General features: G+C 36.5%; 6 protein-coding genes and 1 non-coding gene across 13 annotated transcripts; 5 read left to right on the top strand and 2 right to left on the bottom strand.

Moving 5' to 3' along the window:
- Nucleotides 1–1540: 1540 nt before the first annotated feature.
- TRNAG-UCC (transfer RNA glycine (anticodon UCC)) lies at nucleotides 1541–1612 on the top strand. The gene has a single exon. It is a non-coding gene; the product is annotated as a tRNA-Gly (tRNA).
- A 124-nt stretch (nucleotides 1613–1736) lies between these two features.
- On the bottom strand, nucleotides 1737–2861 carry LOC104735134 (uncharacterized). Its single transcript, XM_010454862.3, has one exon. It carries the CDS (start codon nucleotides 2784–2786, stop codon nucleotides 1896–1898), a length of 891 nt encoding a protein of 296 aa, XP_010453164.1. The 5' UTR covers nucleotides 2787–2861; the 3' UTR covers nucleotides 1737–1895.
- Nucleotides 2862–4268: 1407 nt separating this feature from the next.
- Nucleotides 4269–8580, top strand: LOC104735133 (glutamate receptor 2.5-like). 2 transcript variants are annotated; one of them, XM_010454861.2, is made up of 5 exons: nucleotides 4269–4665; nucleotides 5547–6883; nucleotides 7110–7425; nucleotides 7557–7963; nucleotides 8041–8580. In XM_010454861.2, exons 1-5 carry the CDS (start codon nucleotides 4392–4394, stop codon nucleotides 8419–8421), a joined length of 2715 nt encoding a protein of 904 aa, XP_010453163.1. In that variant the 5' UTR covers nucleotides 4269–4391; the 3' UTR covers nucleotides 8422–8580. The 2 variants fall into 2 exon arrangements, with proteins under 2 accessions (XP_010453163.1, XP_087337617.1); XM_087481491.1 differs by having other exon boundaries at nucleotides 4303–4665; nucleotides 5564–6883.
- A 1628-nt stretch (nucleotides 8581–10208) lies between these two features.
- On the top strand, nucleotides 10209–15023 carry LOC104735132 (glutamate receptor 2.5-like). 2 transcript variants are annotated; one of them, XM_019234776.2, is made up of 5 exons: nucleotides 10209–10485; nucleotides 11689–13010; nucleotides 13225–13540; nucleotides 13649–14055; nucleotides 14242–15023. In XM_019234776.2, the coding sequence occupies exons 1-5, from the start codon at nucleotides 10209–10211 to the stop codon at nucleotides 14806–14808; spliced, it is 2889 nt and encodes a 962-aa protein (XP_019090321.1). In that variant the 3' UTR covers nucleotides 14809–15023. The 2 variants fall into 2 exon arrangements, with proteins under 2 accessions (XP_019090321.1, XP_019090323.2); XM_019234778.2 differs by having other exon boundaries at nucleotides 10294–10485; nucleotides 11706–13010.
- Nucleotides 15024–16040: 1017 nt separating this feature from the next.
- Nucleotides 16041–19949, top strand: LOC104735130 (glutamate receptor 2.5-like). 2 transcript variants are annotated; one of them, XM_019235093.2, is made up of 6 exons: nucleotides 16050–16125; nucleotides 16220–16426; nucleotides 17004–18319; nucleotides 18480–18795; nucleotides 18904–19310; nucleotides 19383–19949. In XM_019235093.2, the coding sequence occupies exons 2-6, from the start codon at nucleotides 16324–16326 to the stop codon at nucleotides 19815–19817; spliced, it is 2577 nt and encodes an 858-aa protein (XP_019090638.1). In that variant the 5' UTR covers nucleotides 16050–16125; nucleotides 16220–16323; the 3' UTR covers nucleotides 19818–19949. The 2 variants fall into 2 exon arrangements, with proteins under 2 accessions (XP_010453158.1, XP_019090638.1); XM_010454856.3 differs by having other exon boundaries at nucleotides 16041–16426.
- Nucleotides 19950–20048: 99 nt separating this feature from the next.
- On the bottom strand, nucleotides 20049–23815 carry LOC104735131 (DEAD-box ATP-dependent RNA helicase 15). 3 transcript variants are annotated; one of them, XR_015578100.1, is made up of 13 exons: nucleotides 23596–23735; nucleotides 23341–23472; nucleotides 23042–23142; nucleotides 22384–22556; nucleotides 22045–22276; nucleotides 21844–21962; nucleotides 21429–21557; nucleotides 21272–21328; nucleotides 20996–21180; nucleotides 20754–20898; nucleotides 20572–20655; nucleotides 20414–20477; nucleotides 20049–20321 (listed from the first exon to the last, which is right to left on the bottom strand). XR_015578100.1 is itself a non-coding variant. In XM_010454859.3 (12 exons), exons 2-12 carry the CDS (start codon nucleotides 23451–23453, stop codon nucleotides 20311–20313), a joined length of 1284 nt encoding a protein of 427 aa, XP_010453161.1. In that variant the 5' UTR covers nucleotides 23454–23472; nucleotides 23596–23815; the 3' UTR covers nucleotides 20049–20310. The 3 variants fall into 3 exon arrangements, 2 of the variants coding, with proteins under 2 accessions (XP_010453161.1, XP_087337613.1); XM_010454859.3 differs by lacking the exon at nucleotides 21429–21557 and having other exon boundaries at nucleotides 23596–23815; XM_087481487.1 differs by lacking the exon at nucleotides 21429–21557 and having other exon boundaries at nucleotides 22384–22692; nucleotides 23596–23690.
- Nucleotides 23816–23970: 155 nt separating this feature from the next.
- Nucleotides 23971–27589, top strand: LOC104735129 (DEAD-box ATP-dependent RNA helicase 15). 2 transcript variants are annotated; one of them, XM_087481488.1, is made up of 12 exons: nucleotides 23971–24114; nucleotides 24274–24398; nucleotides 24556–24656; nucleotides 24995–25167; nucleotides 25284–25515; nucleotides 25607–25725; nucleotides 26262–26318; nucleotides 26411–26595; nucleotides 26683–26827; nucleotides 26927–27010; nucleotides 27113–27176; nucleotides 27264–27589. In XM_087481488.1, exons 2-12 carry the CDS (start codon nucleotides 24286–24288, stop codon nucleotides 27272–27274), a joined length of 1284 nt encoding a protein of 427 aa, XP_087337614.1. In that variant the 5' UTR covers nucleotides 23971–24114; nucleotides 24274–24285; the 3' UTR covers nucleotides 27275–27589. The 2 variants fall into 2 exon arrangements, with proteins under 2 accessions (XP_087337614.1, XP_087337615.1); XM_087481489.1 differs by having other exon boundaries at nucleotides 24005–24114; nucleotides 24861–25167.
- The last annotated feature ends 283 nt before the right edge of the window (nucleotides 27590–27872 follow it).

Raw genomic sequence — 27872 nt, 5'->3', positions numbered from 1 at the left:
TGGAGTGTGTTAAAGAATATATATATATATATATCAACTTGTATAATTTAAGTGAATAAGTATCGAGTTGAATAAAGCCACTTATTATTATTACTAACCACAATCCACAATAATCCACATTATCCCTTTTGTTTTTAACCGCACCATTCTCACCAATCACAATCTCCATCATCTTAGCACAATAAAAATGATTTGGTGGATGATTTACTTTAGGGTTTTGTGAAGTATCAATGATATCAACAAATCATTATTGATGGACAAAATAGAGGTGACCTTCTCCACTTTGGCACGAAGAAATCAATTAGTCAAAGCGTACTTCAGGCTTTTTGGTAAATTAATTATATTATTGTCTCAATATATTGATTTGATAATAATACCTTACTATCTTATACTTCATAGATCCCTTTGGTTTGGACCACTTCCGAACTAGTAAAATAGTAGATGTGCAAGTGGTTACCTAACAAATTGTATGATTTGATGTCAAGACTTTTTTTAGTTCAAAAAAAAAAAGATGTCAAGACTTCATTTTGTTGACTAACCAATTTTATCCACTTATTCTATAATTTAATGATTAATGTTGGTTTAATTATTTGTATGACATAAGAAAATGTGTCTGCCTTTGACAAAGACGTAATTATTAGCTAATTTTCATATCAACATTACATGGAATGATTTGTATTTCTATTGCTATAACAACACATGATGGTTTTTTTTTTAAATGATGTTTATATAACAATCACGACCCAGGCGACGAAAATGGTACACCAAAGTATCCAACAGAATACAGATCAAACTCATCAAAATAAATTTACAAGATCTTTGCCAATCACGATTTTCATTTATTTTGTCTTGGCGAAATAATGACATCAGACCGAGTCTTTTCTCTTCTATGGTCGTCGTGAAGTTAAACGTATATATTCACCAGACAAAATATATTTATCTCTTGTTATTGAAATTCATAAGACACTTCAAACAACTCGTGTTAACCTGCTAAAAATTTGTCAAAACAACCAAACACTAGAAACCCCAGGAATGGACCGATTTGCTAGAGTAGCCTTGTGGGTATCAACCTGTAAAACAATGTTCACTAGCCAATCATAAAGGTTATATATATCATATTTTAGATAAAGCCGATAGTATGCTTTTGTATGTGTACATAAGGGCTTGTTGAATACTAATCAGCAATAATCACATATCCACGCATGCCTTATATAGTGTCAATGACATATCCACGCATCCCTAGTTGGCTATTCTTCAGTTTTAAGGGATCTTTCCTTTTCAATAAATTTCTAATTTTTACAATTTTCGATCATGAATTCCGAGAAGAAGGAATAAAAGAGAGAGAGAGGGGCTAATCTACAAATTAGTGATGGCTCCAAGCCTCCACTAAACTTAATAATGTACAAATATTTTTTCTTGGTATGTTCATCCAGAGATGGGAATAGGCCTGAAAATTTTAAGTTCATATTCTAGATTTAAAAACTTTGACAGATCTTATATTTCAAGTATATATACATAAATAATGCCTAATTGCCAGCTAGCGTCTGTAGTCCAACGGTTAGGATAATTGCCTTCCAAGCAATAGACCCGGGTTCGACTCCCGGCAGACGCAAATATGTCGTTTTTTAGTAACGACTCCCCGACCACCTCTGGCTTCCCACATTTAGTATACGACTACGATTCGTTCATGTTGTTATTCAAAGAGTATAACTGTATCATCGATTTGGTGAGTTAAATAGGAAAAAAACAGTTTTCTTCGACATTACCTTTGGATTCACAAATTATTAATACATATAATTCAGAATGTAAACTTTAACATTTAACAATCTTACTTTAAAGTTTGTTTAAGTCATACGAGTACAACGACCAATGCGGCCCATGTCATTTGGTTTAAGTTAACCATCTCTATTCTCGCTGAACTTACGAGCCCAAATATGTTTTCCATTATACTTAAACTTTTGTATCTTCTTGCCGTCGAGTATGCGATCCACAGTAGCAACTGAATCCAAGACCAACTTCGCATAAAGTGTTTGTTGTTGACCATTATTAGGACAGTTGTCGTTGTCCTTGCCCTCATTCATGTAAACGCCTTCAACACAATTTTCTCCATAATTTTTAGTGAAAAAATGTTTCACCTCTTCTTGCGACACTGGAAACCCACGAGAAAATGTTATAAACATTGTCCTTTCGTTATCAGTCGCTATGCAGTTAGAGTTCCAACCCCATAGACCATGTGAACAAAAAGATAAGTTGTTGTTGAAGAGATTTTCTCCATCGGCAATTACGTTGATGCTTCCGAACGTTGGATGGGGGAAACCGGGGATGATAAGAGGGTGGCGGAGTCTGGTGAAGAAAGAATATGACGAAGAAGATGGAAGAACTCGCTGAAGGATGTCAGAAAAAATTCTAGAACAAACCGTTGTTAAAAAGTTTTTGATTCCTGTGATTGCACTATATCGGTATTTGTAGATTATTGGAAGAGATATGTCTACTGACATGAGTTCTGCGGTGAGAGGGATCTGATTCAAATCATTTGGCTGCTCGTCGGAATCGAGGCATTGGAAGCAAGAAACAGCCTCATTAGCTAGAGCCACTACGACTGGATCGCTTAAAGCCAATATGGTTGATAAGATGTTTTGGGAGAAAAAGTCTTCAAGCCAAAACCATGTAGCCATTACAAGAAGTGACTCAGCTGGAGATCTTGAGAATTTTAGGACAAGTTTTGAGAATAGTTTTCTGTCTTGAGCATGAAAAGTGTATAGTTGTTCTCTGGTGGGAGGTGACATAATCGATTTCGGATTTCAAGATGGCTATTGGAAAGAAGAAAAAAAAAATGTGAAAACGATTTGAAGGTTGTTGGAATTTATCATTGTCACAGTCTGAATGGTTTGTTTTATACACTTATGAGTAGTTAAGAGGGTCAAATAATTTAAAAGGTTATTCAAGCTAATGAATGGTAAGGAGTTAATTATCTTATCCAACCACAAACCAGATGTTAATTAATTGATAGTTTCTAAGTATGACAGTTACAAAAGAAAAAAAGGCAAAGAAATGAGATTTTTTTCTAAGTATTGCTCTGCTACATGTAAATTTCACCACTAGTGACAAGATTCTCTTGGAGTTTAGTGGACTATTGACATTGAATACTAATGACTATTACAGGGTAAATAAAAAATTAGTTTATCAATTAATTATTTTTTTAGCAAATTATTCTTACTATATGGGATTAAATGATTAACTATAATTAGACACCAAAGTTTTATTAATTAAGGTGGTCAATGGGAATCTGTCACGTCTCAATTCATTTTATGTATTATGTAATGTCTTTATATTTAGACATATTAATTAGAAATTATATTTATTGTGTAGTATATATTACCTATTTGGCTATTTTATGGTGACATTTCTTTGCATCCTACTCTTTTCTTTTTATCTAATTGGTGAATATTTATTTTCTACTTTTCTGATTGGCTATAGAAACTGTTTAGTTATTTCTTGGATAATCTTGAAACTTTTTAAACCATATATTATCTTTATATATCTTTTATTTTAAATATCAATCATTATGTAATTCGAACTGGTGAGAAATAATTAAAATTTTCAACAAGTATATTCATTCACCCATGTACAAGTTTTTACGCCAAATCATATTTTCCCTGATAAACGAATTTTGAATACATTGTCCAAAAGACAGTGTCACAGAAATATGTTAAGAAAACCAAAAAGAAACTATCGTACATATGTATGTTACTAACTTACTAATGTGTGCAAATGAGATTTATTTAAGAGAGATACAAAAGAATACAATGAAAGATTTGATTATGGCCTTGTCCCTTTATTCATTTGGATGGACCATCTGAATCATTAATGTTGTTCGTTTTTGTCAAAAAAAGAGCATCATCCATTTGAAACTCATTTGGATGATTCTAATTGAGCCATTTGGATGAAGATGGTTCATAAAAAAATAACAGGAGAATTATTGATTAACCATCCAAATGAATTATTTTTTTATCTTGTTTGTTAGCTCATTTGCCATTGAAATGAATCATATGTATCATTTAAATAGATTATTTACATGGAAATGTTAAATGATGAAACTAACATGACCTATATACACTTTATTCTTTCTACCCAACAACAGAAACCAAGTCAAACCAAACTAAATGACATTTGCCTCATATGGCAAACACGTAAAGTACGTCACTTATTTTTGTGTGGTTTCCTTGGCAACTAATACATGCAACAAATTCTCTAAGTTATGTTAAATTAATAAATAGTCTACTAGAGAATATCCGACACTTTGATAATTAAAGTTGAATGGTTCTATTCTTCAAAACTATCTATACTTGACTCGTATTTCCTCTTGTAGTTATGAAACAACCATAATAGCGATGTCTTTATTCCATCATCTCGTGTCTCGTTCTCTTCCTTTATGGCTTTTATTTGTTCTCATATTCTTAGTATTGCTCGGGAAATCTCAAAAGGAAGCTTTACAAGTTCAAGTGGGGATTGTTCTTGGCACTAATGGGACCGTAGCAGATATGAGCTTTCGAGCTGTTAACATGTCTCTGTCGGATTTCTATAACACTCATAATGACTTCAAGACAAGGATTGTCCTCAACATCCGAGACTCCCAACAAACTGTTGTTGGTGCTGCCGCTTCAGGTACGTACGTTCTCAATCTTGCGTTGTGGTCTTGCATCGTTCGTACTATATTTTTCAATAAAATTATTTATAATATAGTACGAATACTATATTTACAAAGGTTATCGTTGTTTTCCATATTTTGGTGTCGATTTTTGTTTGCTAAAAACTTTGGGATGAAATATTAATTGTTTTTGTTTTTAGTTGGGCTGCAGTGGCACTTTTTAAAAAAATTAAGGCTTAAGGTATTTGATTATATTAATTTAACTTATAAGTGCAGCAACTCTTATCATATGGCTGCACCTATGTATACATATGTGTATATATATATTACAATCTTTTGTTGATATCATTTACAAAAAAAATTCTTATAATAACTAAAATTTTATATGTCCTCCAGCAGTTTTTACCAAACAAAAAATTCCTATAATAACTAAACTTTGGGATAAAACTTTTGAACTTTGGAAGACTTGTTCTTTCTAAAAAATAGTCAACTATGTTAGTTTTCTTGACAAATCTAATATATCCTTGTCCTTTGAAAGTGAAGACTGTTAAAAAAATCAGCAATACCAACAACATAAAGAAAAAACTATATCTTTCGAAAAAGAAAACTATATATGTATGTTTTGTGAAACACACGAAATTAGTAAACATAAAAATATTTAGATCTAATAAAAATAGAACTCTAAAGTAGTAAGCAATAAGGTGTAAATTAGCGCGCTTTCTCCGACTCAACTAACATTCGAAACAAAGCCAATAAGGTGTAACTTACACTATAACTAAACTTTAAAAACTTGAAACCATTACAGAAAAAAAAAACAAAAGATTAACACGGAGCTTCAAGTAATTAAGTACGTCGGTTAAAACTTACAAAGCTACGATTATAACCATAACTTCTGCAGCTCTATATTTGATTAAGAAGAAGGAAGTGGTGGCCATTATTGGACCAGGAACTTCAATGCAAGCTCCATTTTTAATCAACCTCGGAAATCAATCAAAAGTTCCGATCATTTCATTCTCAGCAACAAGCCCTCTTCTTGATTCCCTCCGTAGTCCATATTTCATCAGAGCCACCCACGACGATTCGTCTCAAGTCCACGCCATTAGCGCCATCATAGAGTCATTTAGATGGAGAGAAGTTGTGCCTATTTATGCGGACAATGAGTTCGGAGAAGGTATTCTTCCTTACTTAGTTGATGCTTTTCAAGAGATTAACGTTCGTATCCGATACCGAAGTGCCATATCAGTACATTCCTCTGACGATGGAATCAAGAAAGAGCTTTACAAACTAATGACCATGCCCACTAGGGTTTTTATGGTGCACATGTCGCCAGATCTCGGATCGAGGCTTTTCTTGATAGCGAAAGAGATCGGTATGATGAGTAAAGGATACGTATGGATTGTTACAAATGGTATAGCTGATCTCATGAGTTTAATGGGTGAAACTAGCTTGAAGGACATGCATGGAGTTTTGGGTGTCAAAACATATTTCTCAAGATCAAAAGAGCTAATACATCTTGAAGCTCGTTGGCGAAAAAGTTTTCAAGGAGAAGACCTAAACAATTTCGAGTGTTGGGCTTATGATGCTGCCACAGCACTTGCAATGTCAGTTGAAAAAATCAGTAATGTATACATGAGTTTCAACAAGTCCCAAAAGAACACTTCAAGAGATGATACTGGGACTGATCTTGATGATCTTGGCGTCGTTCTTTCTGGTCCTAAGCTTCTTCAAGCGTTGACAGCAGTCAGTTTCAATGGCGTTGCCGGGAGATTTCAGTTGAAAAACGGAAAGCTAGTGGCAAAGACTTTCAAGATTATCAATATAGAGGTAAGCGGGGAAAGAACCATAGGATTTTGGAAATCAGAAGTGGGGTTAGTAAAGAACATAGGAGTGAATCAAACAAGCATTAATACATTAATATCACACAGCTCCCACCGCCTTAGATCGATAAAATGGCCTGGGGACAGTGACTCTGTGCCTAAAGGCTGGGAATTCCCAACAAACGCTAAGAAGCTACGAATAGCAGTTCCAAAGAAGGATGGTTTCAACAATTTTGTCAAGGTAACAAAAGATGAAAACACTAATCTTGTAACGGTAACTGGATTTTGCATAGATGTTTTCGACCTGGTGATGAAACAGATGCCATATGCTGTCTCCTATGAGTACATCCCCTTTGATACTCCAGATGGCAAAAGTCGTGGAACTTACAACGACATGGTTAATAGTGTGTTTCTTGGGGTAAGCATACTTAACACTAAACCTTAGACAAAACTAACACTACATTTTTTATTTTTTTCCTTCTTTCTTTGATAATCATGACTCTTGAGACTTGTACAAAGTTAAGATTTCTTGCCAATTAAAAAGCCAAAATATATACAGTATAAAAGGATAACTGATCGATGAAACTCAAAATCCAGTATTATATTGAGCTAAAAGTTTTATATTTGTTTTCAAATGTTAACAGGAGTTCGATGGAGCTGTAGGTGATACAACAATCTTGGCTGATCGGTCGCATTATGTAGACTTCACGTTGCCATACTCGGAGACCGGTGTTGTATTCGTGGTGCCAATCAGATATGGGAATGAAAATAAAGAATGGGTATTCTTAAAGCCTTTAACAAAGGAGCTATGGTTGCTCAGTGCTGGTTCTCTTCTCTTCATTGGAATCATGGTTTGGATTTTTGAGTACCAAGCAGATGAGGATTTCAGGAATCAGAAGATAGTTGATAAAATATCAAATGTGTTCTACTTCTCATTTTCGACTCTCTTTTTCGCACACAGTGAGTGTTTTTTTTTTTTTTTTTTTTTTTGTCACACATAGCTTTTTTCAGCTTTAATCAAAAACCAATTACTTATAAATAAATCTTTGGGAAATATATATAAATTGATAAACCACAATTTAATTTTATAGGTAAGCCATCAGAGAGCTTTTTCACAAGGGTTCTTGTTGTGGTTTGGTGCTTTGTGCTGCTAATTCTGACTCAGAGCTACACAGCAACACTGACCTCGATGATGACTGTTCAAGAGCTTCGACCAACAGTGAGACACATTGATGATTTGAAGAAAAGTGAAGTGAACATTGGATATCATGCGGGTTCGTTTACATTCGAAAGATTGAAACAAATGGGTTTCAATGAATCGAGGTTAAAGACTTATAGTTCTCCCCAAGAAATGCATGAGCTATTCCGTAACAAGAGCAGCAACGGTGGTATTGATGCTGCGTTTGACGAAGTCGCTTACATCAAGCTTTTCATAGCTAAATATTGCTCAGAATATTCCATTATTGAGCCTACCTTTAAGGCCGATGGCTTTGGTTTTGTAAGTAAAATGAGTTACTGTTTTACATTAGGATTTTGCAAAGTGATATTGAAGCTTCATATTAAACTTTTTTGTAGGCCTTTCCATTAGGATCTCCTTTGGTGCCGGATATTTCAAGACAGATCTTGGACTTAACAGAGAGAGAGATGAAAGCTATGGAGAAGAAGTGGTTCCTTGAAGAAAAACACTGTGTTGATTCTACCACATCGGATTCTCCAATCCAGCTCAATCACCACAGCTTTGAAGGCCTCTTTTTAATCATCTTTGTTCTATCCATGCTCTTACTCTTAGTCATGTTGGCCCGTAAAAGTTACAAAGAGAGACATCGCAATGAGCTCGATGATGAAGGCGAATCAAGTGTCGGTCAAGAGCATGCCCAACGTAAGATGACAAAGGCTACAACCATTGGAAGAGCTGGGACACCGTCAAGGCTAAAGTCAACAGAAAAGTTGGGGTGATTGAAATGCAATCAGAAAAGTTGCATTTAAAATAAGTAAAACATAAAAGAAATGTAATCTGTACGTGCTACATGTAATGTATGTGTTCAATCAATTCTAAGTATCGAAGACGGACGTCTTAGACGGTAGTAATAACAAGGAGTCTTCGCAGCTTAATAATTCTCACGTAAAGACTAAATGCTGAAGACTTTAATAAGCGTAATAATCTCTTGTACAGAAAAGACAGGACAGTTCTTAACTGTTGGGAGTTGCTCGATCTCTGGTTTTTAAAAGAATTACAAAGGGTCTAAATATATGGAAAACCCTGTCCTCATTGAAAAGACAAAAATAGCTACAAACTGCTTTGAACACCAACAACAACAACAACAAGGGACACGATGCTACTTCCTGAGAGACGATGCTACTTGTTTAAGACGGCACTGAACAAAAGATAAGAAGAAGAAACAAGCATTAATATCAAAACCAGACAGAACCAAGCTTTTGCACATTTGGTAAAAGTATTTCACACTTACTGTATGTGGAAACGTCTCTTGTACCTGTCCAAATTCAAAATTGCTACATTACTACCCAACTCAATATCAAGGGGAGCTTTTAGTGGACCTATAATAATCAAACTCCATACCTGATTAAGAACCTCTGAATCCGAGGTAGATGCAACAAATGTGTAGTGCAAAATGGTAACTTTTTTTAAACTTAGGAGTGATCCTAAAGGCTTCCTAGGCCCAAAGACTAATCATCTGGGACCGGGGAAACCATGTTAAATTTCGAACTTCCGTAGCCAATGGTACTCGAACTAGCGGGACTTTTCTCCCTTTACCACTGGACCAAAGCGACTTGATTAAAAAAAAAAAATACTTGCCCTTTCAGTGAGATCGTTGATCAATGTAAATTTCAGGATTGTATAAATAAAATACTTGCCAGTATGTCGTAGTTGATAAAAATATTGGCACGCTCAATGTCAATGCCTCTCCCTACCAAGTCTGTCGCCACAAGGATCCTCTTGTGCCCTTCCTTGAAGCTTTTGTAGCGAGTGCAACCTACACATCAGTCCATCACATCATATTAGCCTTCAAAGTTGGTCTACATGAGGGCTTTAAGAGCAATTAGGAACCATTCAAAATGAAGTGCAAACCTCTCTTCCTGAAACATGCCAGGGTGAATGCATATTGAGGTGAAATTTCATTCTGCCAGTAACTTGTTCACCTCCGCAGCTCTGCTAACGCTCTTCACAAACATGACAACCTGATTGAAGATCAACGCACCAAGCAGGTCATTGAACTTGCGGTTTCCAACCTAGTTCACTTAACAAACCAAGACAACCCAATGTAAAATACTGCAGCTTGCGACGGTCTTCTTTTTATGTCCCCTATATATACGCTTCATTAACTAACAAATGATTGTTAATTATATATATATATATATATATATATATATATATATATATATTACCACTTGGTTTTGCATAATGATAAAATATTCTGTAAATATTTACAAAATGATAAAAATGTTCAACACACCAATTCTATATGTGTATCACTTAATTATTATTTTTATGTGTTTGGAAGACCACGTCTTTGCCTCATTTGGGTAACGCGTTAATTATCCAAAATGATGAAAACAAGTCCTCTCTCTACATCATCTTTGTAATTATAATTATCTCTCCAGTATGTTTTAAATAAATAGTCCACTTGCAAATTCCAATAGTTAATTAATACGCGGAATGGGTCTCTCCAAAACTATCTATTTATCTGTCTTGTCTCTCCTCTTATGATTATGAAATCTTAGTTATGTCTTTATTCCATCATCTTGTTGTATCTCGTTCTCTTCCAGTATGGCTTTCATTTTGTCTCATCTTCTTGGTATTACTCGCGAGACCTCAAAAGGAAGCTTTACAAGTTAAAGTGGGAATTGTTCTTGACACTAATGTGACATTAGCAGATTTGAGCTTACGAGCTATCAACATGTCTCTGTCGGAATTCTATAATACTCATAATGGCTTCAAGACAAGGATTGTCCTCGACATCCGAGATTCCAAACGAACTGTTGTTGGTGCCGCAGCTTCAGGTACCTACCTTTCGTTGTGAACATTTATCGATCATGTATGACATTTAAACTAGTAATATATATACAGTACTATCATACGAAACATAAAATAAATATGTTTAAAAAGAAAATAAAAAAATATGTTTTATATAAGTAAATATTTTACATTATATATTATTACAATTCATTGCTGATAACATTCTTTTTTATTCTTTTTGTATATTATAGAATTACTAAATTTATTTTTAGAAAAATTAGCGGGCCGGTTGCAGCAGGTTGGGTTCAAAGTCTTACATATAGTAAGATAAACAATCTCAATGATTTGCACGACAAAAAAAAAAAAACAATCCCAATGATTTACGAAGGACTAGTTCTTGCTATAATTGTCAACTATGTTGTCTTTTTGATAGATCTAAAGATCCTTGTCTTAGGAAGTGACTGTGTTGTTGAAAGTGAAGATCGTTCCAAAAACCAGCAATATTTGTCACATGAAATTCAAGGAAGTAAACCTTAAATTAAAATATTATAGAGTTTGAAAATCATGATAGAGGTATATCATGTATTGAAGGCACTTTGACTTGGATCCCGGATCAAATCTCAAATCCACATTACTTTTTGGGAGTTTGGTGATTCGGACTAAAAGAGTCATATTACTTTCTCCGTTTCAAAATATAAGATGTTTTAGCTAAAAGCATGTATAATAAAAAATATATACTATTACAAAATTTAACCAATAAAAAACAAGACTGCATAAAACAACTAATAAAAAATATATAATTAATCTAAAAGTTGCATAAAAAGTTGAAAACATCTTATATTATGAAGCAAATCAAATTCTCTAAAACATCTTATATTTTGAAAGTCTCTGGATAAAGTGAAACAAGTGTTTCATATGAGAGATAATGAGAGACTGCCACCTCTTTTTTTAGAGACTCACATAATTTAAAAATGTCTCTGCCCAGACTTTTACGGACACTCTGAGACCTCTCTCTAACTACATGTTATAAGCTGATTGGTTGATTTTTTAAAAACAAACAAAATTTAAACTAAACAGTATTATTATATCTAAAATATTTTTTGGAGAACCGATGTGTATTCTCTTATAGTAATGATATTTTTGTAATATTTTTAAAAACTTAATGTTGTTTGAGTTAATATATAAGCACATTTTGAGAAACAATACTTCTCAAATAATATAGGAAATATTAATTTTTAACTTTGCAGCTTTATACTTGATAAAGAAGAGGGAAGTGGTGGCCATTGTTGGACCAGGGAATTCAATGCAAGCTCCATTTTTGATCAATCTGGGAAATCAGTCCCAAGTTCCCATAATCTCATTCTCTGCAACAAGCCCGCTTCTCGATTCCCTCCGTAGTCCATATTTCATCAGAGCCACACACGACGACTCATCTCAAGTTAACGCCATTAGTGCCATCATAGAGTCATTTAGATGGAGAGAAGTTGTGCCTATTTATGTAGACAATGAGTTTGGAGAAGGTATTCTTCCTTACTTAGTTGATGCTTTTCAAGAGATCAACGTTCGTATCCGATACCGAAGTGCCATATCATTGCATTCCTCTGATGATGGAATCAAGAAAGAGCTTTACAAACTAATGACTATGCCCACTAGGGTTTTTATCGTGCACATGTTGCCTGATCTCGGGTCGAGGCTAATCTCCATAGCTAAAGAGATTGGAATGATCAGTAAAGGATATGTATGGATTGTTACAAATGGTATAGCTGATCTCATGAGTTTAATGGGCGAATCAAGCTTGGAGGATATGCATGGTGTTTTGGGTGTCAAGACATATTTTTCAAGATCAAAAGAGCTAATGTATTTTACTACTCGTTGGCGAAAAAGATTTGGAGGAGAAGAGCTAAACAATTTTGAATGTTGGGCTTATGATGCTGCCACAGCACTTGCAATGTCCATTGAGGAGATCAGTAACGTAAACATAAGTTTCAATAAGACCAAAATAAACACTTCAAGAGAAGATATAGGCACTGACCTTGATGATCTCCACGTTGCTCTCTCTGGTCCCAAGCTTCTTCAAGCATTGACAACAGTCAGTTTCAAAGGTGTTGCCGGGAGATTTCAGCTGAAAAACGGAAAACTAGAGGCCAAGACTTTCAAGATAATCAATATAGAGGAAACTGGAGAAAGAACTGTTGGCTTTTGGCGATCAGAAGTAGGATTAGTGAAGAGCCTAAGAGTGAATCAAACAGGAATTAAAATATCAGACAGCCTAAGAACGATAACATGGCCGGGGGACACTACTTTTGTACCCAAAGGATGGGAATTGCCAACAAATGCAAAGAAGCTGCGAATAGCAGTTCCAAAGAAGGATGGTTTCAACAATTTTGTCAAGGTAACAAAGGATGAAAACACTAATGCTCTAACAATCACCGGCTTTTGCATAGATGTTTTCGACAACGTAATGAGACAAATGCCATATGCTGTCCCCTATGAGTACATCCCCTTTGAAACCCCTGATGGAAAATCTCGTGGAAGTTACGACGAAATGATTTATAATGTGTTTCTTGGGGTAAGTTACATTGATCCCTAAACCTTTGAGGAAACCATTTTTTTTTTTTCGTTTTCTTTCTATTTTTTTTTTTTTGTCAACATTTTCTTTCTATTTTTTTTTGGTAAATGTAAATTATTAGCCGAAATCAAGAGACATCATGTGACCTGTAGAAAGTATGACAACGCTGGATGAGACTAAAATGTTTGTTTTTTCTTTTTCTCTTTCTTGACAGGAGTTTGATGGAGCAGTAGGGGATACCACAATCTTAGCTAATCGGTCGCATTATGTCGATTTCGCATTGCCATACTCGGAGACTGGTATTGTAGTCGTGGTGCCGGTCAAGGATGAGAGAGAAAAAGGAGAATGGGTCTTCTTGAAGCCTCTAACAAAGGAGCTCTGGTTTCTCACAAGTGCTGCTTTTCTCTATATTGGAATCATGGTTTGGATTTTTGAGTATCAAGCAAATGATGATTTTAAGGGACAGACGATACTTGATCAAGTATCTGATGTGTTCTACTTCTCATTTTCGACTCTCTTTTTCGCACACAGTGAGTTTTTTTTTTTTTTTTGGTCACACACAACTTCAGCTTCTAATCATTCCAATTACATGACACTCTTTGAAGTAAGAACCTGATAAAGCCATATTTTGCTTATAGGGAAGCCATCAGAGAGCGTTTTCACAAGGTTTCTTGCTGTGGTTTGGTGCTTTGTGGTGCTTATTCTGACTCAGAGCTATACAGCAACATTGACATCGATGCTGACGGTTCAAGAACTTCGACCAACAGTGAGACACATGGATGATCTGAGGAAGAGCGGAGTGAACATTGGATATCAGACTGGTTCCTTTACATTCGAAAGGCTGAAACAAATGCGTTTCGATGAATCCAGGTTGAAGACGTATAACTCTCCTGAAGAAATGCGTGAACTTTTTCTTAAAAAGAGCAGCAATGGTGGTATTGATGCTGCATTCGACGAAGTCGCATATGTCAAGCTTTTCATGGCTAAATATTGCTCAGAATATTCCATTATTGAGCCTACCTTTAAGGCTGATGGCTTTGGATTTGTAAGTAATTAAATCTGATTACTTTTTGTTTAGGCTTTGAATGGTGGCAAGAGGATGGACTTGGAATATTCTATCCGTGCTGCAAAAACAGTCTAATTAATTGCCACTGTTCAAATCATAAAGTTTGTTCTTAATTAGGATTTTTGAAGTGCTTTTAAAAACCCATATATATATATTTTCCTGTAGGCCTTTCCCTTGGGATCTCCGTTGGTGTCAGATATTTCAAAACAGATCTTGAACATAACGGAGGGAGAGACCATGAAAGCTATAGAGAACAAGTGGTTGCTTAATGAAAAACGATGTCTGGACTCAACCACATCGGATTCACCAATCCAGCTCGATCACCACAGCTTTGAAGCCCTATTTCTGATCGTCGCTGTTGTTTCTATGCTTTTACTCTTAGGCATGTTGGCTTCTAGAAGATACCAAGAAAGACAACCCGCCGATATGAACTCTCCGCCAAGAGATGATGATGACATGCGGACACCAACTAGTCCCCCAAGTAATGATGAGATCAGGACTCCAACAAGTCTGCCAAGTGAAGATCAAGTCCATGAGCCACCTGCAATGAACCAAGGCCAAGCCGATGCACCAGATGCTCAAGATCAGCTTCTGAATGATGAAGGTAGTAATGTCGGAGATCGAAATACTATTGTGGGAGACCCAGCTTTGTTTCATCGTAGACATTTGACGACTTCAAAGAGTATACCCTTCGGAAGAATTGCGCTGCCGTCGAGGATTAAATCCGCATAGGCTCTGATCATGGTCCTTTTGAATGTGCCGAATATATTTTAAACAAATTTTCTTGGTGAAATCTAAGAAAACGGAAAATCTTCGTTACTGTTACGGTTTTACTTCCGGCGTGCCTATAAACAAAAAAAAAAAATTGTATCCTAAAATAACCATAGACAAAGATATTGGTAATTTGGTATAATGAATAAAGGATATGTATGGATTGTTACAAATGGTATAGCTGATCTCATGAGTTTAATGGGCGAATCAAGCTTGGAGAATATGCATGGTGTCTTGGGCGTCAAGACATATTTTGCAGGGTCAAAAGAGCTAATGAATGTATGTTGAAGCTCGATGGCGAAAAATATTTGGTATTAACTATACAGTAATTAGACACGTAAGTTTTCTTAATTAAGGTGGTCAATGGGAATCTGTCACGTCTCAATTCATTTTATGTACTGTATAATGTAATGTCTTTATATTTAGACATACTAGAAATTATATTTATTGTCTACTATATTTTACCCATTTTAAGATGTCATTTCCTTTTTTTATCATATCCTCTTTTCTTTATCTAATTAGAAAAAATATATTTTCAAACTTTCTGATTGGTTATATAAATTTGTAGATATATTTCTGGATAATTTTGAAACTTTTTAAAACTATCTATATTATTTTATTTATCTTTTGTTTTAAACATCAATCATTACAATTTATGTTATCCGAACTGGTGAAAAATAATTAAAATTTTCAACAATTATATTCACCAATTTACAAGTTCTTAAGCCAAAATATATATTCTCTGGTAAACGAATTATATAGTGGGTGGGTATGTAGATATTCGGTGAATGTATTGGCATATTGAAGTGACGAGTGAACATGAATGAACACATAAAGCTCTTGTCGCAATTATTTTTTCTGATGTTAATAAACATTATATACACAAAACCTGTTCACATTCACATACATATAAATGTTGTAGGTTACACGGATTTGAATTCATAGCCTGGACTTCGACGTATGGTTCACAGTACTAGTTACTTCATAGTTTTGAGAGTATGAAATTGTGTGAATGATATGAAATAGTGTATGTTTTTGGAAGACCACGTCTTGTCCTCTCATATGGGTGTAGCGCGTTAACTGTCCAAATCCAAAATGACCGAAACAAGTCTTCTTCTCTACATCATTTTCCTACTAATAATTATCTCTAAGGTATGTATTAAATAAATAAATTCAATAGCCTACTTGCAAATTCCGACACTTTATTTGACTTTCTTGGTTCTCTTCTTCAAACAGTCAAAACTATCCTTTACTTGGCCCGTCCTATCTCCTCCTCTTGTAAGCTATCAGATCAGCAAAGCTATGTTTTTCTTCCATCATCTCGTGTCTCGGTTTCTTCCTTTACAGCTTTTCATTTTTCTCATCTTATTAGTATTATCACTCGGGAGATCTCAAAATGAAGCTTTACAAGTTAAAGTGGGGGTTGTTATTGGCAGTAATGTGACATTATCAGATTTGAGCTTGCGAGCTATCGAAATGTCTCTGTCGGAATTCTATAATACTCATGATAGCTTCAAGACAAGGATTGTCCTCAACATCCGAGACTCAAAACAAACTGTTGTTGGTGCTGCCGCTTCAGGTACTCGATCTTCCACACATTAAATTTTATTACAATATGTTGTTATGCTATACTTCGATATGAACAATCCTAATGATATGGAAAGAAGTGTTTCCTTCTATACAATAGTCAAAACTATGTCTAGTTTTTCTTATAAATCTGAAAAGTCCTTGTCTTTTGGAAGTGATGACAGCAATCAAATCTTTATATGTTTCGTGAAATACAAGAAAGTAAAAATAAGATTTAAATATGAAATTATAATATAATATACCTCTAAAATGTTCTAATCAAAATAAAACATTTTCTTTAATTGATGATATAAGAATAATTTTAGTAAATGGAAACTGGAGTGGATTCTGGATCAAAATCTCAGATCCATATAATTTGTGCACCTCATACTGGTACTTACAGTTTTTTAATTGAAGTCAACGAACACCAACACGAAGTATGGTATATGCAAACATTGACCGAAATGGATCGGAACACAATTTCAACTGATCAGTTTTGCTTTGCTCACTTAACTAAACTTTTAAAAAACCTGATTTTTTATTTAACTGAGTTCACTACACCTTTTAATAATGCAACTTTAACTTTGTAGCTTTATACTTGATAAAGAAGAGGGAAGTGGTGGCCATTATAGGACCAGGGACATCAATGCAAGCTCCTTTTTTAATCAACCTCGGAAATCAAACTAAAGTTCCAATCATTTCATTCTCTGCAACAAGCCCTCTTCTTGATTCCCTCCGTAGTCCATATTTCATTAGAGCCACACACGACGATTCGTCTCAAGTCCATGCTATTAGTGCCATCATAGAGTCATTTAGATGGAGAGAAGTTGTACCTATCTACGCGGACAATGAGTTCGGAGAAGGTATTCTTCCTTACTTAGTCGACGCTTTTCAAGAGATTAACGTTCGTATCCGATACCGAAGTGCCATCTCATTACATTTCTCTGATGATCAAATCAAGAAAGAGCTTTACAAACTAATGACCATGCCCACTAGGGTGTTTATCGTGCACATGCTACCTGATCTCGGATCAAGGCTTTTTGCGATAGCCAAAGAGATTGGTATGATGAATAAAGGATATGTATGGATTGTTACCAATGGAATAGCTGATCTCATGAGTGTAATGGGAGAATCAAGCTTGGAGAATATGCATGGTGTCTTGGGCGTCAAGACATATTTTGCAGGGTCAAAAGAGCTAATGTATCTTGAAGCTCGTTGGCAAAAAAGATTTGGAAGAGAAGAGCTAAACAATTTTGCATGTTGGGCTTATGATGCAGCCACAGCACTAATGTCCGTTGAAGAAATCAGTAACGTAAACATGAGTTTCAATAAGACCAAAACAAACACTTCTAGAGAAGATATAGGCACTGATCTTGATGATCTCGGCGTGTCTCTCTCTGGTCCCAAGCTTCTTCAAGCGTTGTCAACAGTCACTTTCAAAGGTGTTGCTGGGAGATTTCAACTAAAGACCGGAAAGCTAGAGCCAAAGACTTTCAAGATAATCAATATAGAGGAAACTGGAGAAAGAACTGTTGGCTTTTGGAAATCAAAAGTAGGATTGTTGAAGAGCCTACAAGTGGATCAAAAAGCACACAGCTCGCGTCGCCTTAGACCTATTATATGGCCTGGGGACACTACTTTTGTGCCTAAAGGATGGGAATTCCCAACAAACGCAAAGAAGTTGAGAATAGCAGTTCCAAAGAAGGATGGTTTCAACAATTTTGTCAAGGTAACAAAGGATGAAAACACTAATGTACCAGTGGTCACTGGGTTTTGCATAGATGTTTTCGACATGGTGATGAGACAAATGCCATATGCTGTCTCCTATGAGTACATACCCTTTGAAACTCCTGATGGAAAACCTCGTGGGAGTTACGATGAAATGGTTCATAATGTGTTTCTTGGGGTATGTTACATGATATACCTTTGAAGATAACCAATTCTTTTTTTATATGAAAAACCTGTAAAATGTTAGGCTTTCTTGTTAGTTAAGGCGTCTACGGTGGATAAGACTCAAATTCAGTATAAAGCTAAAATGTTCAATATTTTTCAAATGATGTTAACAGGTGTTTGATGGAGCTGTAGGTGATACAACAATCCTGGCTAATCGATCGCATTATGTCGATTTCGCTTTGCCGTATTCGGAGACTGGTGTTGTATTTGTGGTACCGGTCAAGGATGGGAAACAAAAAGGAGAATGGGTCTTTTTGAAGCCTTTAACAATGGAGCTCTGGTTGATCACTGCTGCTTCTTTCATCTACATTGGAATCATGGTTTGGATTTTTGAGTTCCAAGCAGATGAGGACTTCAAGAAACAGAGGATAATTGATAAAATATCTAATGTGTTCTACTTCTCATTTTCCACTCTCTTTTTCGCACACAGTGAGTCTTTTTTGTCACACACAACTTCAGCTTCTAATTCATTACCAGTTACTTAAAAATCTTTGAAACAACAAAACTGTTAAGTGATAACCACGTTTTAATTTACAGGGAGGCCATCAGAGAGCTTTTTCACAAGGGTTCTTGTTGTGGTTTGGTGCTTTGTGTTGCTAATTCTAACTCAGAGCTACACAGCAACACTGACATCTATGCTGACGGTTCAAGAGCTTCGACCAACAGTGAGACACATGGATGACCTGAGGAAAAGCGGAGTAAACATTGGATATCAGACTGGTTCTTTTACATTCGAAAGGCTGAAACAAATGCGTTTCGATGAATCTAGGTTGAAGACGTATAATTCTCCTGAAGAAATGCGTGAACTCTTTCTTAACAAGAGCAGCAACGGCGGGATTGATGCTGCGTTTGATGAAGTTGCTTATATCAAGCTTTTCATGGCTAAATACTGCTCAGAGTATTCCATTATCGAGCCTACATTTAAGGCTGATGGCTTTGGTTTTGTAAGTAATTAGCTGGTTACTTTCTTGTTAGAATTTGAATGGTGATATTAAATTTCTCAATGATTCGTGCAGGCATTTCCACTGGGATCTCCATTGGTGTCAGATATTTCAAGGCAGATCTTGAACTTAACAGAGGGAGAGACCATGAGAGCTATAGAGAACAAGTGGTTCCTTGGAGAAAAACATTGTCTGGACTCGACCACATCAGATTCACCAATCCAGCTCGATCACCATAGCTTTGAAGCACTATTTCTGATTGTCTTTGTTGTTTCTATAATTCTACTCTTACTGATGTTGGCCTCTAGAAGATACCAAGAGAGACAACGCAAGGTTTCACCCAATCTACCAAATGATCAAGCCAATGCAGCTCAAGAAGTCCATGTAGAAGGTAATGTTGGAGATCATATTGTGGAAGTCGACTCAGCTTTGGTCCGCCGTAAGAAACTGACTTCAAAGACTATGCCCTTTAGAAGAGCTGCGACACTGTCAAGGCTAAAGTCAGCATAGTCACAAAACTATCCTCTAGGTTTCAGTTCTGCATTCTCTTTTGTTTAAGTCAGTATTTTTAGGAACATATGAACAATTGCAAACAGAACACAATGAAAACGATGGAATGATGGAAACTAACCACATGAAACCTAATCATTGGCAAGCATCAAAGACAAATTAACGCAGAGGATCCTTAGCAACATTCAATGCGAATGGTTTTGCATTTTAATTAAAGAAACAACGAAACAGTAACCAAGTTAACACTAAACCCTGAGATTTAAAACATATCAATCTCTTGTACAAAAAACAGGACAGCTCTGAACTGCGTGCTTTGGAGAGTAGCTGAATCTCATTTTTAAAGAGTTACAAATGGTCTAGATATATGGAAAAACTTGTCCACAATAGAAAAGACTACAACAGCAGCAAACGAGTGAGAGATAGCTGTGAACCCCCATGACCCCTACAAGGTTGAAATCTGAAGAGGTTCTTCCTGAGAGAAGATGCTACTTGTTTATGACGGCACTGAACAAAGAGTAAGAAGAAGAAACAACATTAGTATCAAAACCAGACAGAACCAAACTTTTGCATAATTGGTAAAAAGATTTCACACTTACTATATGTGGAGGTATCAATCTGCTCAGGGAGTTCCTTTATATCAACCTCAAACCTATCTTGCACCTGTCCACATTCAAAATTGATACATTACTAAAATAACCCAAATCAATATAAGGGGAGTTTCCAATGGACTTAATGACAACGTGAAACTCCATACCTGATTAAGAACCTCTGAGTCTGAGGAAGATGCAACAAATGTAATAGCAAGACCCTTGGTTCCAAATCTACCAGCTCTCCCAACCTATACGAGACAGTACAAATCAGTGACGTTACAAAAGCCCTTACAGTGAGATACTTGACCAATAATAAATTTCAGGATTCTATAAATACAATACTTACCCTGTGAAGATATGTATCAGCAGAATCTGGCATGTCATAGTTGATAACAATGTTGACACGCTCAATGTCAATGCCTCTTCCCACCAAGTCAGTGGCCACAAGGATCCTCTTGTGCCCTTCCTTGAAACTTTTGTATCGGGTCAACCTACATATCACATCATAATGGGCTCAAGAGTTGGTCTCTCCATGAGGGATTTGTGAGCAATCGGAAAGAGTTTGAATTTTTAAGATAATGTACAAACCTCTCTTCTTGAGACATGCCAGAGTGGATGCATATTGAGGGGAAATTGCATTCTACCAGCAACTTGTTCAGCTCCGCAGCTCTGCTCACGCTCTTCACAAATATGACAACTTGATTAAAGTCCAACGCATCAAGAAGGTCATTCAGCTTGCGGTTTTTCTCCATCTCGCTCAGTTTGATGTAGTGCTGTTACAGTAAGACAGAAAATAGTCAACCAAATAAGTATGAATCATCAACAAATAAGAATAATCAAAAGACCTCAACTAGTTAAAGTTACCTGGACAAGTCCATGAAGAGTCAACTTGGCTTCATCATCAACATATATTTCCATTGGCTGTAAGGATCAGATATACGAGTAAATGGCATTAGCAAGCTTTCCGCAGGTAATTACTTCCACTACAAAAATGAGGATGGGTGAAGAAGAACCCCTGAACTGAAATCCTCGTCAATCAGGTTCTCTTCAAAGATGTGAGTTTTGCTATTAACCATCAAATATTGATCGGAACATAAAGGCCATACGAGCAAGATGAAACCTTGAGACATCACAACACCCATACCCAGCACTGTCCGAATTGCAAATAAATTGATAAGGTAATGATGAAAGAAGATCTTGTTGTGCAAACTGCAAAGGTCACTAACCACACCAAACCTATAGACTCACACCCACCGTTCTCGACCCCCCTATAAACTACCCAAAGCATTATTGGATTGAGACTCATCCAAGGATCAGTTGCAGCTTTTCTAACGCAGAAGATGCTTAAATAATGGCATGATCTCCCAAAGAAGGCTAAAGATAATTCAAAACTAGAAGACTTGCAAAGCGAGAGAGAATTGGCCATGGAACATTACATCTTGCATAAATTTCTTGCAGACTGGGCGTATCTCTTTGCTGAGAGTTGCTGAGAACATCATTACTTGTTTGTCATGAGGAGTCATCTTGAAAATCTCCTGCACATCCCTCCGCATGTCTGATAAATAATAACTAAAGTGTTAAAAATACAATTATTCAGGAATAGGAAGATGAAATAAGGATGTAAGAAATCAACATACCAAGTGACTCGAGCATTTTATCACACTCGTCAAGAATAAAATGCCTCGCATTCTTCAAAGAGAGATCTTTGTCCCTGGCAAGTGCAAGCACACGACCAGGTGTACCAACAACAATGTGAGGACATTCATTCTTCAACAAGTCTTTGTGAATTTTAATGTTGACTCCACCATAGAACACCGAAACCTTTGTATCAGGCAGATAGGTACTGAATCGCACGAACTCATTGCAGATCTGCAAGTAAATTTCAGCATCCAGGCATAATAAGCATTAGACAACTTGGGGGCATAAGACAGAACTATTACAGCAAATAACCTCAGTTATACAAAAAAAGGTCATACCTGGTAAGCCAGCTCCCTTGTATGGCACAAGACAAGTGCAGAAACTTGTCCAGGAGAAGGTTCAATCTGTTGAAGAGTAGACAGCACAAACACAGCAGTCTTCCCCATACCAGATTTTGCTTGGCAAATAACATCCATGCCCAAGATAGCTTGAGGGATACATTCATGTTGAACTGGTGGAGAACCAAAGAAAATTGCACCGAAGGAACCGTTTAGAAGTAGAATATAACCTCCTTATCTTTATAATTGGTGGCTTTACGACATGCTAAGCTCAGTCCAAATTCAATAGATTGAAATAGCGTTTATTACCTGGAAAAAAGTAATCATTCAAACGTTAATAGGCAAAGAAAACAAAACCAAATTATAACTGAAAAAAACAAAGAATCTGAACTCATAAACACAACAACTTTAATTAGTAGACTTAGGTAGATGATAAGCACATGACAAAGATAAAGTACAAATATAACATAAAGGACAAATATTTTAAACCAACACATCTTCTCAATACTAGGCTAAGTACATAAAATTAAATGAATAAGACAACAAGTACATACCTTATGCGGAAGTAATTTATCTAGATATAGACCATGTATTCCGATAATAGAATTAAGCAAGCAAAACAAGACTCAAAACAGGGTGAGAATATAATTGTAATTACCTTCAGATGGATGTTCAAATCCTGAGTCAACGATAGCTCGGAGAAGCTCCGGTTTTAGGAGGAAGTCTCTGAATCCAGAACTGTGTATTCCCACGTAACCTCTGGCAAAAAAAGAAAAACACATGAGTATCTTATATAAGCTTCCAGTAATTCTAGAATTGAAGAACTTAGAAATTGCAAATATTAAAGTTAAACGACTAATCAAACCCTTACAGCTAACAAGTAGTAACCCAAGAAACACCAAATTTAAACATCCACTGTCTCAAAAAAAAACAGATCGAGGAAAACACAAAACTCACTTTTTCACGGCTTCGCCGTTAACTTTATTTCCTGAATCTGGGACCTTCTCGTCTTCTTCTTCATAGTCCAAAAGCTCCTCCTCGTAGGCTTCGTTGTCTCTAGCGTCTCCCATACTTCGCAAATGCTACAAGCTGCGCAAAAATTTCGGGTAAGATACCAAATCCAAAACAGAAACCTAAGATTTGTAGAACTAGGATTCTCGAACTATAAGCAGTCTACTAAGCTCGATGGTGAACTTGGAGCGAAGATATTACCTGAGAAATGAGCAGAGCTTGTTGGATCTGGAAATCGGATTAGGGTTTCAAAATCTCTGATTGAAGAAAATTAATTATCTGCGCCGCGTTGGTGTACGTAAATGTATATATAGGGAGACTAGATAGGGTTGAGAATGGGCTTTACTTTAATGGGCCTACAAGTCGGCCTTATTCCAGTCAACTTGACTAAGAGGAAGCCGGTCAGCCTGGTCTGGAGCCTGGAGGATAAGAATAGAAATTAAGAACACTGCTTAGTGCTAACCAAACCATAGATTAAAACCGAACTGTTTGGTGGGCGAGGCTTTATTGTTCCCAGTAATCGTAAACCCATTAGGGAAAAAATCTTGGCCCATGGAAACAAAGCCCAGTTTAGACCAACTTCAACCCTATCCAGTCTTTTTCACTATATATGTCTCTTTGACTCTAGCGAAGCTAAGATATTTTCTAGTTCCTCTCGCATTCAGAGATTTCGAAACCCTAATCCGATTTCGCGATCTAATAGCTCTGCTCAGTTCTCAGGTATCTTCTCGCTCTCAATCCATCAGATTCCATTGATTATTAGCAAATTCACTCGCTTAGGGTTCGAGAACGCTATACGCTTTCTCGCCAAATTTTAGGGTTTTTTTTATTTTTGCGTTGAATTGCGAACTTTTTCTGAAATTTCTCTTCTGTTTGTAGAACTTGTGAAGTATGGGAGACGCTAGAGGCAACGAAGCCTACGAGGAAGAGCTTTTGGATTACGAGGAAGAAGACGAGAAGGTCCCAGATTCTGGAAGTAAAGTTAACGGCGAAGCCGTGAAAAAGTGAGTTTTTATGTTTTCCTAGATCTGTTTTTTTTTTGAGACAGTGGATGTTTAATTTTTGATGTTGTTCTGAGATTACTGCTAGTTTGCTGTGAAGGTTTCATTAGTCGTTTGCCTTTGTTTAGAAATCTAATATTGTTGTTCTTCTTTGGGTCAGAGGGTACGTGGGAATACACAGTTCTGGATTCAGAGACTTCCTTTTGAAACCGGAGCTTCTCCGAGCTATTGTTGACTCAGGTTTTGAACATCCATCCGAAGGCAAGTACTTTTCACTCTTCCTCTTGTTTCTGAGCCTACACAAAAAAATTTCCTTTGCATGTTTTTTTTTAGTCTACTGTTGGTTATTGAAATTGAATCACCTCGCCAAGTTAAAACAATGATGCATATGTTCTGAATATTTATTTTTTTTGTCTTATAATGCTACTTGATGCCCATTAACGTTTCTGTGATTACTCTTTCCAGGTAATAAACGCTATTTCAATCTATTGATTTGGAGTGAGCTTAACATGTGCTAAAGCCACCAATTAAAAGATATGGAGGTTATCATCTACTTATAAAGGGTTTCTTCGGTGCAATTTTCTTTGGTTCTCCTCCAGTGCAACATGAATGTATCCCTCAAGCTATTTTGGGCATGGATGTTATCTGTCAAGCAAAATCTGGTATGGGAAAGACTGCTGTGTTCGTCCTTTCGACTCTGCAACAGATCGAACCATCTCCTGGCCAGGTTTCTGCACTTGTCTTGTGCCATACAAGAGAGTTGGCTTACCAGGTATTCCACTATGTTTTCTTAACTCGGGCCTTGGCTAATAATTGTTATGTTATGCCTGTTGTCTGTCCCAAAGTTGTCACATACTTATAATATCTTGATGCTGAAACTACTTGCAGATCTGCAATGAGTTCGTGCGATTCAGTACCTATCTTCCTGATACAAAGGTGTCGGTGTTCTATGGTGGAGTCAACATCAAAATTCATAAAGACTTGCTGAAGAATGAATGCCCTCACATTGTTGTTGGTACACCTGGTAGGGTGCTTGCACTCGCCAGGGACAAAGATCTCTCTTTGAAGAATGTGAGGCATTTTATTCTTGACGAGTGTGATAAAATGCTCGAGTCACTTGGTATGCTGATTTCTCACATTCTATGTATAAGATAATTTACCTATCCTTGAAAGAAGGGTATGTTTTAACACTTTTTGCTCTTCTTTATCAGACATGCGGAGGGATGTGCAGGAGATTTTTAAGATGACTCCTCACGATAAGCAAGTAATGATGTTCTCAGCTACGCTCAGCAAAGAGATACGCCCAGTCTGCAAGAAATTTATGCAAGATGTAATGTCCCACAGCCAATACTACATCGGTTTGCAAGTCCTGTAATCTTGAATTATTTTTAGCCTTCTCTGGGAGATCGTAGGTTTATTTGAGTACCTTCTGCCCTGGGAAACCTGCCATTGATACCTGGATGCAGTGTCTCAATCAAATAATACATTGGGTAGTTTTTAGGGTTTGGAGAATTAGGAGACTCTGAATATGCAACCTAGCTTGTGGTTTAGTGATGTCTTTGCTCAGTGGGTTCTACGATCATCACTGTGTTTTTCCTTTTTTATATATCTGCAATGCTAACAGTCCTGGGTGGGTTTTGAGCCTGGCGTTGTGAGGCCTCAAGGTTTCATCCTGCTCAATTTTATTGGCCTTAATGTTCGGAGCAGAATTGATGTTTCATTGCAAAATTCACATCTTTCAAGAGGAAACCTGATGGACGAGGATCTCAGTTCTGGGGTTCTTCATCCGTCTTCATTTTTGTAGTGGAAGTCATTGCCTGAGGAAAGCTTGCTAATACCCTTTACTCTGCTATCTGTTCCTTTCAGCCAATGGAAATATATGTTGATGATGAAGCCAAGTTGACTCTTCATGGACTTGTCCAGGTACTTTTACTGAAGTGAGTTCTTCGTATTGTTTATATTGGTTGTTGCTTGATACATAATTGAGTTGCCTTTTCTCTGTCGTACTGTAACAGCACTTCATCAAACTGGCCGAGATGGAGAAAAACCGCAAGCTGAATGACCTTCTAGATGCGTTGGACTTCAACCAAGTTGTCATATTTGTGAAGAGCGTGAGCAGAGCTGCGGAGCTGAACAAGTTGCTGGTAGAATGCAATTTCCCCTCAATATGCATCCACTCTGGCATGTCTCAAGAAGAGAGGTTTGTACATTATTATGAATGGTTCCTAATTGCTTTTAAAGCCCTAATGGAGACCAACCTTGAAGGCTAATATGATATGGTGTGTAGGTTGACTCGCTACAAAAGCTTCAAGGAAGGACACAAGAGGATCCTTGTGGCGACAGATTTGGTAGGGAGAGGCATTGACATTGAGCGTGTCAATATAGTTATCAACTATGACATGCCAGATTCTGCAGATACATATCTTCATAGGGTAAAATATTCGTATTTATTAAATCCTGAAATTTTTGTCATTGATCACACTGAAAGGGCTCTTTTAACGTAACTGTTTTGTACTGTGTATGATAAATAGGTTGGGAGAGCTGGTAGATTTGGAACAAAGGGTCTAGCTATCACTTTTGTTGCATCAACTTCAGATTCTGGTGTTCTTGATCAGGTTTACAGTTTGATCATCTTCATAAGTCCATCCATCTTGCACTCAATATTTAGTTGGGTATTTTAGTAATGAAGCAATTTTGAATAATTTGAATGTGGACAGGTACAAGAGAGGTTTGAGATTGATATAAAGGAACTCCCTGAGCAGATTGATACCTCCACATACAGTAAGTGTGAATCACTCTTTACCAATATTGCAAAAGCTTGGTTTTATCTGGTTTTGACATTGACGTTGTTTCTTCTTCTCTATGCAGTGCCTTCTTAAAGTAGGCTTCGTCTCTCAGGAGCAACCTCTTCATATGCGACCTTGTTGGTGTTCGAAGGGGTCACATGGAGGTTCTCGACAATCCCTGCTCCGATTGTTGCTGTTTTAGTCTTTTGTGAGGACAAAATTTCTTTTTTTCTATATGTTTAGACCGTTTGTACTCGACAGAAAGAGATCATGATACTCTCCAAATCGTACTGCTTAGATCTGTCCCTTTTTTTGTACAAGAGAATGATATTTTACTTAGAATCTTTCAAGGTTCAAGTCTTGACGTGTGAGAAAGCAAGTCAGTAAGGCCTCTGAGTTGATTATTCACTTATTTGTTTTGATTTATTTTTAAAATGGCTCTCATCAAGTTGCAGAACAGTCATGAAATGTCAATCAATTTAGAAAACATATATGTTCAGGAGCTGAATCTTTTGTCGACTTAGTTACATTATCATCAGAAAATAGGTTACATTATTATTAGACAATTATTTAGTTTTTAAGGATGATTTCATTGGTCATACTTACGAATATTGGACCAAGGAGGGTTCCATATTTAATATCCAGTATATATGGTATGTGGTTTGAAGAAATAAATCCAACGGATTGTCGT

The sequence above is a fragment of the Camelina sativa genome, chromosome 13, assembly GCF_030686135.1.
Source record: "Camelina sativa cultivar CO46 ecotype springtype chromosome 13, ASM3068613v1".
NCBI classification, from domain to species: Eukaryota; Viridiplantae; Streptophyta; class Magnoliopsida; order Brassicales; family Brassicaceae; genus Camelina; species Camelina sativa.
This window is presented reverse-complemented; position numbering and strand designations above follow the sequence as displayed.

Coding starts and splice junctions, on each gene's coding strand:
- LOC104735134 (XM_010454862.3), bottom strand. CDS start 2,786: ATGTCACCTCCCACCAGAGAACAACTATACACTTTTCATGCTCAAGAC.
- LOC104735133 (XM_010454861.2), top strand. CDS start 4,392: ATGTCTTTATTCCATCATCTCGTGTCTCGTTCTCTTCCTTTATGGCTT. Junction 6,884..7,109: donor TTAATAGTGTGTTTCTTGGG/GTAAGCATACTT, acceptor AAATGTTAACAG/GAGTTCGATGGAGCTGTAGG. Junction 7,426..7,556: donor GACTCTCTTTTTCGCACACA/GTGAGTGTTTTT, acceptor TTAATTTTATAG/GTAAGCCATCAGAGAGCTTT.
- LOC104735132 (XM_019234776.2), top strand. CDS start 10,209: ATGTCTTTATTCCATCATCTTGTTGTATCTCGTTCTCTTCCAGTATGG. Junction 13,011..13,224: donor TTTATAATGTGTTTCTTGGG/GTAAGTTACATT, acceptor CTTTCTTGACAG/GAGTTTGATGGAGCAGTAGG. Junction 13,541..13,648: donor GACTCTCTTTTTCGCACACA/GTGAGTTTTTTT, acceptor TTTTGCTTATAG/GGAAGCCATCAGAGAGCGTT.
- LOC104735130 (XM_010454856.3), top strand. CDS start 16,150: ATGTTTTTCTTCCATCATCTCGTGTCTCGGTTTCTTCCTTTACAGCTT. Junction 18,320..18,479: donor TTCATAATGTGTTTCTTGGG/GTATGTTACATG, acceptor TGATGTTAACAG/GTGTTTGATGGAGCTGTAGG. Junction 18,796..18,903: donor CACTCTCTTTTTCGCACACA/GTGAGTCTTTTT, acceptor TTTAATTTACAG/GGAGGCCATCAGAGAGCTTT.
- LOC104735131 (XM_010454859.3), bottom strand. CDS start 23,453: ATGGGAGACGCTAGAGACAACGAAGCCTACGAGGAGGAGCTTTTGGAC. Junction 22,557..23,041: donor ATTTGAACATCCATCTGAAG/GTAATTACAATT, acceptor GTTCTCCACCAG/TTCAACATGAATGTATCCCT. Junction 21,181..21,271: donor CTCTTCATGGACTTGTCCAG/GTAACTTTAACT, acceptor TTACTGTAACAG/CACTACATCAAACTGAGCGA.
- LOC104735129 (XM_087481488.1), top strand. CDS start 24,286: ATGGGAGACGCTAGAGGCAACGAAGCCTACGAGGAAGAGCTTTTGGAT. Junction 24,399..24,555: donor AACGGCGAAGCCGTGAAAAA/GTGAGTTTTTAT, acceptor TCTTTGGGTCAG/AGGGTACGTGGGAATACACA. Junction 24,657..24,994: donor TTTTGAACATCCATCCGAAG/GCAAGTACTTTT, acceptor GTTCTCCTCCAG/TGCAACATGAATGTATCCCT.